Below are 11,255 nucleotides of genomic sequence, written 5' to 3'. Positions count from 1 at the left end.
CAGGAAAGGAGTCGATTGCACATTGGGAGCGGGATTTCTGTATGGTTAAATTCCCCTCTTGGTCGACTACTACCCCGTCTTCTCCGTGAGCTACATGTTCTTTGTGTGGTTTAAGTAAGTCAATAAAATTGACATACTCACCGCGAAGAAGTGACTGTTCCAGCTTGGTCGGCTGATATGAAATATCTTTGCAGGGGAGAGATGGGTCCTTGGTCATGCTGGATTGTGGCATCTGACTTGGCTGAATGCAAGCAGTGGCGCCCTGCGGTGTGTTTTTCATTTGCTGGACCTCTGTATTAATTCGCTGTTGATTCGTCCCAAGTTTGTCAACTTGTAGGGCTAGATTGCTGATTGCGGCGAGAACTGAGTCCAGGGAAGCAGGCGAAGCTGTGGTGTTCGTAACAGCAGACTTGGAATGTTATTTGTCTGCATCGCTGGACTTTGAGCTGCTGTGGTTGTCTTCGGTCGAAGGTGGTCCTGTACAATGTTTCCCAACTGGACCGAATTGATGCTCTTTGTGCTGAGTGAGACAGCTGGGGCATGTTTTAGCACGTTTACTGGTTTTCCCCATCGTGGGAATGCAGCGTATATCGAAGAATATGGAGTAAAATAAAATACAATTGTACAAGTCTCCGATCGCGTGACCTCGAGGAGAATATAATACGCGTAAAGATAGGTGCGGCTGAAATACAATCTAAGAATACAATCCATTAAACCTAATAAACTAATATTAATTTGTACTTATGTTTCTGCTTATATGCTTATGTCTATGTTGCGGCTGTTTTCTCTTGTGCTTATGCTTATGCTTGTCCTTGTGCTTATGCTCTAGTGAAAACCAGCCTTTCGTACACATTATTGTATGAACTAAACCTTTTATTTCTTTTTTTTTTAATATATCACTCATAAAATGATGTTCCTATAACTAATTAGGCAATTTATATTGAATATGATTGATATTCTATGATCAAGCCTCCAAAAAAATAAGATTCCAAATTAAACATAAAGTGGTGATCGGAAGCACACAGCCACAAGAACAATTGTTTAGCTAGAATTCTTGCTTTTAATTCAGAAATAATTCATAAAACTACTTTCTCAGTTACTTACATGTATGATACCTTCTGACTTGTTTTCCTCTCAAACTCCGTCCTTAGGATCTTTTAAATCATTTTAAATGTTGGTGTCAATGGGGGTTATCTTTTTTGCTATTGTAACCGACATATAAACAACAAAATATGTACAGACAAACATATAAAAGATGATCAACTTTTTAGCGTATGTGGTACTTAATGGCCAGAGGTTGCTGACTTTCCAGGTCATTAATAACATTTTTAGGATGCAAGTGTAAAATTCAGTGTACAGTGCTTTGACCTTCTCTGACACTTCTGGAAACCCTTAATAGACCCTGATATTTCGCCTGTTTGTGTGTCCTCTTCAAGTTTGACCCTGATTTGATCTTTACAACTTGCTCCGAGCCTGTGCTCTTGCCTGCAGTTTTAGTCAACAGTTCCAGGCTTCTCTCTTCACTTCTTTGCAAACATTGGCAGCCTTTAGTGCTGTAATGTCCCTCATAGTTCTCAAACATTTTTGCTCAAAAATGTGCCTGGGGTGGTCGATCACAGGAGCATAATATTGCTAACAGAAATTATTCTTAGTGTTCAATGTGCATGCTTGGTTGGCTATAAGATTAATAGTCATAACAGGCTTGAAAATTGTGCCGATAGTAGTCCACTGCAGAATGCTAATGATGCTGATGTTGGTTTTTTGTTAGGTTGAATTCAAAGCAGTTACTCAGGAATCTAAATCATCAAAAGAATGCTATTACAAAATATGGCATGTGGGTGGATGGAAAAAGTATAAAATTTCTTTCACAAGTAATTCAAGAGATACAAAGGCAAGGGTATAAACTAGTACTTTACATAAACCTGCAAAATTAAGAATCATTATGATTTATAATGTTTAATACATACTTAAGCTGTCTATCAGTTGAATTTCCTGAAATCTGCATTTTTGCACACAGAAATAATGCATGCATGCAAAATGCATACTCATGATCGTGTTGCCATAACAACAACCATCAATGTCAATGTTATTTTTCAATTAATGTTCATTAATATGGATTTGACAAAGGAACATGATACCACTCTTTATATATGTACATGTGTCATGAACAATAATTTGCCTGTGTGTAATCCATTTAAATGTTTCCTAAATTTCCTGTTCTTCATGCAGTGACTATTGATTACAAGGCCTTGCTACTTCTACTGAAGAAGAAAGATGATGAAGATTTCAAAGTTGGAGGCAAAGGATATGACGTGGAATTTTGTGTATTTTATGATGCTATCAGAGTACTTATGTTTGTTTATTTTTTACTTACCTGTAATATCATTAACCAGTCTGCTGTAAGCCAAAAATATTGAAATGCATCTGCCAAAAAATAGGAATAGGCTACAACCTGATTTTATTTGCCATTATGCAAGAAAGCAACAAATAGAGAAAAATAGTTTGACTCAAAAAAAAAGCAAGGCAAACAACCAAAGAAACAACACAGACTGGGATCTTTACTTTGTTTGCCGAGATGTTTTGTGGAATAGACTTAAAGTTAAGTACATGTAGGTCATAAAGTGTAATTCAATCAAGACTGATATCTTTAATTGCTATATAAAACACCTGATGGAATAGGGCAGTTGAGAAAACGATAAATTGATCACAATATGTATCTTCTGAATACATCAAGTGATAATCACTAAACATAATGATTAAATGATTATGATTGGCAACTAACATGTAGTCAAACGAGTGTATCTGGTTTTCTTGATAGCAATTACCAGTATTAACAATTCAGCATTTTTTTTACATTTGAATTGAACACTATGTTAAAGTATTCAAGAAATAAAATGTTACAATTTCAAATTTTATTTGTATTTAGGCTTGTAAATGTCATGGAGCTGACTTAGATGAAACCTGTTTGGATTGCCTAAGATCTAAAGCAAACATTGGAAGGTGAGACTAGTGTGAAGAAATGAGATAAGCAGCAAATTTCAGATATGCCCAGGTGAAGTTTTCAGACTTAAGCTCTCCTTTTTTCTGCTTTATAGGTCTTCAGGCATCCGAGATGATCTTAATTTCCTTCTGGAGGAAGACCTAAGTGCCATCAACCTATGCTCTCTACATTGTGAGATGAGAAATTGTGAACAAATTTTGGGCTCTTTGGGATTGTTTGCTTGTCGCGTTGGAAGCCTTGACAAGTTGAATGAGGCTTTGTCTGATTATGGTCCTGACAATTTGCAGGCATTTCCAAGAGTAACTGTAAAGGAACGGAAAGGACAGCAAACAGAAATAGATAGAACAAACATAAAAGTGGCATCTATTTCAGGTATCGATGTTCATTGCCATATACTTGTATCTTACTCATTTTATCAGCATTCTTAATAATTAGGAGGAATTAATTTATTTTCATTTTTATAACAAGCGTTGTTTATACGTAGATATTGTTAATTACTAGTTTTTGAATTGCAGTAACTGTTATTATAATTATAATAATTATTATAATTATTATCCCTTAGGTTCTACTGAAAGGGCAGTTTTAAAGAACTTTGAAGAAATTGTAGAAAGATCATTGCCACTTGAGAAAGTGACAAAATATTACAAGGAATCCCCTGGAGCTGCAAAAGAGGTCATTTTGAACTATGTCACATTCTTTGAAGAGAGAGTACTGGTAAGCAAAGTGAATCTTTACACTCTAGTTTGAGGTGTGCTGTGCGAGTGGATGTCTTACCTTTGTGGACACAAAAAAAGTTGGATGAGGCTTCGGAATAATCAAGATTGAGGTAAGTGTTATCATCCGAAGCCGAAGACTGAAGCTGATAACACTAACTGAGACCTTTATTATTTCGGATGTCACAAAAACCGAATCTCATAATTGTATTATTATACATTGTTATGAAGAAAATAACGACAAACACACTTTATTTTCAACAAGCCATTTTCTTACGTGAACTTGATATTACTCTTGGAAATCATGCACTGTACACACAACCTACACATTATTCACTAATCCGCTAGCAGATTAGTGAATAATCTGTAGGTTGCACTGTGTCCCAGAATAACTGTAGGCTTTTAGCCAATGAGAAGACAGATGGTGACTACAATGTATAATAATTGCTGTTGTTGTATGTTGTTTACTTGCAGTTTGTTAGTAAAGTTATCCCTATAATTAATTCATTTGTAATTAATTTTACACAACCCCACAAGCTTTGAGCTTTAAGTCTTATCGTGCTTAAATAAAGGATATGTATGTATGTATGTAGAAAAAATTAGCCAAACTAGTTTTAATTTATTTTGACCTGAAGTTGACTTTAAATAACATCATTTAAATACGAATTTAAAATTAGATGGTGACTCACAGGACTGGCCAGGTCCAGAAGCATCATGGTTTGTTGCCTTTGAGTACAACTGGCAATGCAGCTTGTGGGAGGACTCAAATCCTTGACCAGAGTGTTTGTAAAGAGAGCAAAAATGATGCAGAACCATATCACTGTGATCCACAACCAGGTGACCATAATCACCAGTGCCAAGATGCATACCAAATAACTTCTTTACCAAAAACCCCCATTCCTTGCACTGTAGAGAGGAAGACCATCAGATGAAGTCAATAACAGAAGATTTAGCAAGCCAAGAATTTCAGATTATAGGACATACTTAAATTTGTAAACATAATAATTTCACCTTTACATCATAGATGTCAATAAGCTGCTCTTCATGCTCTTCAAACACTCTGTCATGCATTGTTAGTGCGATCTCTCTCCAATCACAGCAGACCTATGACAGGGAACAATCAAGTGAGCTAGGATTCTTTGCTTGTGAAATTCCTTAGCATGTTTGCCAGGTACATGTAACACATCATGCTGGACTGTCAATAAGTTTTGATTCACCTGCAGCCTTGAATTGTATCAACTACAGGCAAGTTTACCTGTACATATCAGGGGCCCATGAAACATACTCAGCCATAGCCGCTTTTATTGGTTACAAAGCTTATTGACAGCCCTGTCATGTGTACTTAAGATACATTTTGTACCCGCCAAAAAGTGGTGCCAGTTGCCGTCAACACTGTCATGAGAGTACATGGCTTCTCAACATGTTGCACAGGTATTGGCAGTTCTGTTCATCAATATTATTACTATTGTCCACCGGTTTTAACCAATACTCTTCCAACAGATTTCTTACATATATGTTAATGAAAATCTATATCTTTTTATCCTAATCAAAACCTTTCCAGATGAGTTACATATATATCTACATGAGTTGCGTAGAATCCTTAACTTTATTACTTACTTTCTAACTTTATTAACTTTATTACTTACTTACTATTTTATTACTTACTTTCAAAGCCCTCTATACACGACTTTCATAATGGCGGACACCGCAAGAGTCCTGGATCAAGTTGCATGAAAACGAGGTCAGAAAGGCCAAAAGATCACGTCGCGTCTCTTTTTGTATACAATGGTGAGTACTTCGATATTTCTTACGGAAAATGATATACCTGGCGCTTCTCTTCTTGGAAGAAAACCTGAGGAATTAAAAATCTCAGAGCTTAAATTTTGGCTCAAATGTCGTGGAGACCCGGGAAAAGGATTAAAGACAAAAGCAGAGCTGGTGAAGCGAGTGTATAAGTACATACGAACAGGCAAAGACAAACATGTCGTGGATCCAGATCCTCACAAAATCTACAGCCATAGAAAGGAAAAGCAAGGCACGAGATCTGAGCCTGACCCTGACATCAATGAATCGGTACAGTTTCCTAGCTCTAGATGGGGAACGTCACTGGAAAAGATGCCTATGTTTACGTGGCTCCAGATGAATCGCCATGTTTTGAAGTCTGGAAAAGCGATCGCCAATGGAGATCATCACACCGTTCCGACCAGATTAGTAAAGGCCAGGCGTTTCTTAGAAGATGAATACCTGGAAGATATTGAATGTGTGAGTGATTCCAGATACTTTTTCTTTAAAGGGAAGTGTTGCCATAGTTTCAGAAAAAGCGACCCTCCTCATAATCTGCAAATTGCCCTATGTATCTTGTCTGGAGAAGTGGTGAATGCTTCTTGTTCGTGTGTGGCAGGTAAAGTTGGATTTTGTAACCACGTATTGGCACTGATGTTTAAGATGTGCAAGTATACTTTATTTTCTTCTACTACTACTAAAGATCTGAGTGAGGAACGGGATCAAAAGTCCTCCGTAGCTTGTACTTCTCAACTCCAGCAATGCCACAAAAAGGGTGGAGGAAAGAACATTGCCCCTCAGCCAGTAATGACAGTAGAAGTGAGAAAAATAAAGGATGCAGAATCCACTTCACGGTCCGGTATCAAACCGCTTGTGTATGATGCAAGAATGAAAAATACCCATAATCTGGGTACCGAGCAAAATCTTAAGGAGCAACTAAGAAACATTGATCCCAATATGGGCCTATCTCAAATGGCTAATGAACAGACTGATCAGGCAGGTGTTGGTCATGTGGAAACAAAGTTTGGCAAATTTCAAGTTGGCAGTTTCTTGTCATATCAAGTTGCTCTAACAGAATCACACCTTGAGGCTACTGCATCTATTAACTGCATTTCAAGACTCGATCAAGTAAATAACGATGCCTTAAATTATCCAAGGTTTCCTCTAAGGGACATTGACAGCATGGTAATTCCGGATAATTTGTCTAAGAATGACCAGAAACTTTTACAATCTTTAACCTTAGTTGAAGATGAAATCAATGACCTGGAAACTCAAACAAGGAACCAAGCCGAATGCTCAGATCTTAACAAGGCCCTGAAAAGACCCCATTATCCAATGGTTACCGTAGAAGAAGTTGCAAACCGACTTTCAGGTGCAAAGAGTTTCACATCACTTGATGCATGCAGTGGATACTGGCAACTCCCCGTAGATGAGGAGAGTTCCAAGCTCTTGACTTTTAACACACCGTGGGGGCGATACCGATTTACAAGACTCCCTTTTGGTATCTCACCAGCCCCTGAAATCTACCAAAGGGAGATGGACAGACTGTTTGAAGGGGTTCCTGTTGAAATCATAGTGGATGAAGATCAGCTTGAAGTTGATGACAAATTGAGAAGAGTACTTGACAAGAGCAGGGAGGTAGGATTGAAGTTCAACCCTAAAAAGGTGAAGCTTAGAGTACCAGAAGTAAGTTATGTTGGACACCTGTTCTCATCTGAAGGTTTGAAACCAGATCCGGAGAAGATCAGAGCCATTAATGAGATGCCACCCCCAGAAGACAAAGAAGGTGTACTTCGCATACTAGGAACTGTGAATTACCTGGACAAATTCATCAAGCACAAGGCTGACATACAAGAACCCATATCGCAACTTACCCAAAAAGATGCAGCATTTGTTTGGGAAAAGCCACTACAAGAGGCCTTCAACAATCTGAAATCAGTCATCACGAGTGCACCTGCACTAGCTTATTTTGACAACAGCAAGGAAACAGTGCTAAATGTAGATGCAAGTAGTAAAGGCCTTGGTGCAGTGATCCTACAGAACGGCAAGCCGGTTGCATTCAGATCCAAAACACTAACTAACTATGAGAAAAGGTATGCAAACATCAAGAGAGAGCTGCTTGCAATCATCTGGGGCGCACAGAAATTTCACACCTATGTATATGGGCGCAGAGTAATTGTAGAGACAGATCACAAACCCTTAGAGTCTATCTTCCGCAAGTCTCTGAATGATGCTCCCCCCAGGCTACAAAGGATGCTATTGAAACTTACCAAGTATGATCTTGATGTGCGATATGTCCCTGGAAAACAGCAAGTCATCTCAGACTGTCTTAGCAGAGCACCTCTCAGTGATACAGAGCCAGTCAGTGAACCAGAAGATGTAATTGGAATCAATCTTATTGAGGAGCTTGGATTTGAAAGCAGCACACTGAAGAGATTTAAGGAGACCTCCAGCATTGACGAAACCTCGAGAGTAGTGATGGAGTATGTCTTGAAAGGGTGGCCGTCTGAGAAAGAACAGGTTGATGAGCTTGCTAGAGAGTACTGGAGTTTTAAGGAAGAGCTGAGTGTGGAGGATGGATTGCTGTTTAAATCAGACCGAATAGTCGTCCCAAGACCACTGAGGGCTGAGGTGCTGGATGAAATCCATGGAGCTCATATGGGAGAAAGTAAGAGCCTTAGGTTTGCCAGAGATTACGTCTTCTGGCCCTCAATGACAGCCCAGATCAAAGACAAAGTCAGCTCCTGTTCAATTTGTAATGCCTTCTGCAACCGACAACAAAGAGAGTCATTGCATCCACATGACATCCCTGGATTACCTTGGCAGGTAGTCGGGACTGACTTGTTTGAATATGGAGGCCAAACATACTTGTTGGTCACTGACTTCTATTCAAAATACTTTTAAATTGAATTACTGCGTCAGAACACTGCCACCTGTGTCATTAACAACCTGAAGAAAATATTTGCAAGGTTTGGAGTCCCGGATAAGGTTGTGAGCGATAATGGTTCCCAATACAGCAATACCAGGAATCTATTCGACAGCACTCATGAGTTCAAGCAATTTGCTGAAGATTGGGGTTTTTGCCACACGAGCTCTCCAGAGTACCCCTAATCAAATGGTGCAGCAGAGAGAGCAGTGCAGACAGCAAAGCGCATTTTGAACAAGGCTGCAGCTGACCAAAAAGACCCCTTTGAAGGGCTGTTGAAGTACCGCAACACTCCATTTGAAGATATCGGCGTGTCACCTGCACAGCTGCTGATGAGTCGGCGCACACGCACAATGATACCAACCCATCGACGTCTCTTATTACCGCAGGCAGTGGATCCTGATAGAGTAGTGAAAGCGCTGCGGCTACGTCAATTTGTCTCTAAGAAGAATTACGACAAACAGAGTAGAGATCTGCCTCCACTTGAAGCTGGGAACAAGGTGCGAATTCGGCCAAATAGAGATAGAGAATGGCGTGAAGCAGAAGTGTTGCCACGATCATACTTAGTACAGGATGAACGAGGGTGTGTCTATAGAAGAAATCGAAGGCAGATAATCTCAGTCCCAAATGATCATCCAATGAGACCTCGGCTGCATGATCCTCCTTCAGGTCCCCAGCGTGCTGACTCTCCAATATGTCCATCATCACCTTCTATAAAGGACTCAGCACCAGAACCAATGGAATCACCAGGACCAAGAAATGCAGAACGATCACCTATTACAACCAGATCCGGGCAACAAGTTAAAAAGCCCCAGAGACTCATTGTATCCTGTTAGAGGGGAGATGTTGTAATATTAACTTGTGGGTACCCCTCTGTGGAGTCCCTTACGTTTTTGTGGGCCACCCCACATCTCGCAAACATGTGAGTTGGCTTATGTCGGACATTGTGTTGACAGTGTTTAACGTTGCGTTGAGTATTTGAGCCTTATCTAAAGCTATCTTACAACATTGACCCTGTTATCTACAGTTTCCCAGCGAAAGTTATTTGTTCTAACATCTCTGTATGTTTCAAACAGAATTGGTAATACCATGCTACTTAATTCATCTATTTTTAAATGTTGTGATTTTATTTGTTGACTGGGAATTAATACCTTACATGAATAAATTCTTACTGTTGTTATAGTTAACAAATTGTTTTGGGTTGAAATTTAATCTAGACTCCGGATTTATTTTGAAGCTCTGGAATTATTCTGAATGCTGGAATTATTATTATTATTATTATTATTATTATTGTTATTAAACATCTCAATTTGAAATTTCTGCTGCATATGTGACAAAGGGATCAGACAACTGTTCTTGTGACTGTCTTCTTCCCTCTTTTCCGCTGTACACAGGCTTTTAGCCAGAATTTGAAGCGGCCATCCGAAATGTCCTCTAGGGCCTGCTCAAATGAGCAATTTTTAAGGCAACATATGGAAAATAAAGCAATTTTCTTTAGAAAGTGGCTGTCCATGGGACACCTGGACACCCATCTGGCTAAAAGCCTGGCTGCACATGTATATAATAAGTATTGATATGCTGCACAGTAAAAAGCAGTAACAAACAGTCTGCTAAAATTATTTGGGACTTAAAAAAAATCTTTCATTTTTCAGTGAATCAAATTCTGACCCACTGGTATGCAACTATGCTGTTGTCTTTAAGATACTCATTCTACGAGGCCAGGAATTGCATCTAGCTAGGTATGCTAACTTAATTTGGCACTTAATTGGATAATGCACAATAGAACTGAAATTTACATCTAGTTGACATTCTGATTAAGTGAGCTGATTATTGCATTCAAATAAATTATTTTATAACATAACTAAAGCAAAGCGTGTGCACTGATTGGTTAATTCAGCGTCTACTATTTGCCCAAGGGTGTACGCTGCTGACGTGTGTGCCAATGTTTACAAAACAAATCTTTTGACAGACATTGTTTCCAAAGAAATGGCCGATGTCCTTCTCCCAGAAATGTGAAACTGTCTTCACAGTTGTGTGAAGATGAAACTTTATCAAGTTACTGGTGTCCAGTCGGTTGTCATGAATGAATTTTCGCCCACTTGTTTTCTCTTGCCATGTAAGACTACACGCACATTTTTTTGTGATGTAGCTCAATAAAAGGACTTCTGTTGTTCCAATGTCTCAATGTTATGTTATAAAACAAATGGTAAACGTCATAGCGTGCACTATTGAGTTATGGATGCACTTGGGAGGTTTCCTAAGCACTCAAGAAGCTAGAGTCGCACTCGGCTATCGCCTCGGGACTCTTACACTTCTTTCGTGCTTAGCAACCTCCTGCGTGCATCCATAACTCAATAGTACATGCTATGGCGTTTACCATTTGTTAATTTGAGTATTAAAAAACAAGAATGCCTCAATCAGGATTGAAAATGGCACACATCAAGTCACTGCATTGTGTACTGTACCTTTTTGGTTTCCAGGAAAGAAAACATTTTCTTATCGTGGATGTGGTTGGAAAAGTGGAGATTATGATTTGAAATCATGGACAGATGGCTATCATCTAGCCTTTTAGAGTACTGTCATGAGTACTGGGAGCGGCATTACTCTCTAGACAATGGAGAGCCACATGATGATACCAAGCATCATTGCCACCCCAGAGCTAATTTAAGTGCTGATGACGTGCTACAACTGGTACAAAAACAGCAGTCAGCACCTAGACACAAAAAATGTGATGCTTTATCTGCAAAGCTTGACTCTCCTTTGATTGAAGACCAAGGAAATCCAAAAACAGCACAGCCAGTGAAGCCACAAGGGGATGAAGAGGAGGGTGCCA

At 39.2% G+C, this 11,255-nt stretch overlaps 2 protein-coding genes across 2 annotated transcripts; one reads left to right on the top strand and one right to left on the bottom strand.

Annotated features, from left to right (window-relative positions):
* Window positions 1-201: 201 nt before the first annotated feature.
* Window positions 202-3,429, top strand: LOC149110620 (uncharacterized). The gene is made up of 5 exons (XM_089292309.1): window positions 202-267; window positions 1,769-1,871; window positions 2,230-2,345; window positions 2,927-3,000; window positions 3,096-3,429. The coding sequence occupies exons 1-5, from the start codon at window positions 202-204 to the stop codon at window positions 3,427-3,429; spliced, it is 693 nt and encodes a 230-aa protein (XP_089148435.1).
* A 687-nt stretch (window positions 3,430-4,116) lies between these two features.
* On the bottom strand, window positions 4,117-5,199 carry LOC149110619 (uncharacterized). The gene is made up of 2 exons (XM_089292574.1): window positions 4,726-5,199; window positions 4,117-4,620 (listed from the first exon to the last, which is right to left on the bottom strand). The coding sequence occupies exons 1-2, from the start codon at window positions 4,783-4,785 to the stop codon at window positions 4,366-4,368; spliced, it is 315 nt and encodes a 104-aa protein (XP_089148700.1). The 5' UTR covers window positions 4,786-5,199; the 3' UTR covers window positions 4,117-4,365.
* Window positions 5,200-11,255: the final 6,056 nt, after the last annotated feature.

The sequence above is a fragment of the Orbicella faveolata genome, unplaced genomic scaffold, assembly GCF_042242905.1.
Source record: "Orbicella faveolata isolate gen_17 unplaced genomic scaffold, um_ofav_v1 contig_24, whole genome shotgun sequence".
Taxonomy (NCBI): Eukaryota; Metazoa; Cnidaria; class Anthozoa; order Scleractinia; family Merulinidae; genus Orbicella; species Orbicella faveolata.
The sequence above is the reverse complement of the archived record's forward strand: the minus strand, read 5'-3'. Positions and strand labels throughout refer to the sequence as shown.

What these genes read in the sequence shown, in the direction of transcription:
- LOC149110619 (XM_089292574.1), bottom strand. Translation starts at nt 4,785, where the DNA reads ATGCATGACAGAGTGTTTGAAGAGCATGAAGAGCAGCTTATTGACATC. An exon ending in TTGACATCTATGATGTAAAG is followed by an intron (nt 4,621 to 4,725) that starts GTGAAATTATTA and finishes TCCTCTCTACAG; the next exon opens with TGCAAGGAATGGGGGTTTTT.
- LOC149110620 (XM_089292309.1), top strand. Translation starts at nt 202, where the DNA reads ATGGGTCCTTGGTCATGCTGGATTGTGGCATCTGACTTGGCTGAATGC. An exon ending in GCAAGCAGTGGCGCCCTGCG is followed by an intron (nt 268 to 1,768) that starts GTGTGTTTTTCA and finishes GTTTTTTGTTAG; the next exon opens with GTTGAATTCAAAGCAGTTAC. An exon ending in GTATAAAATTTCTTTCACAA is followed by an intron (nt 1,872 to 2,229) that starts GTAATTCAAGAG and finishes TTCTTCATGCAG; the next exon opens with TGACTATTGATTACAAGGCC.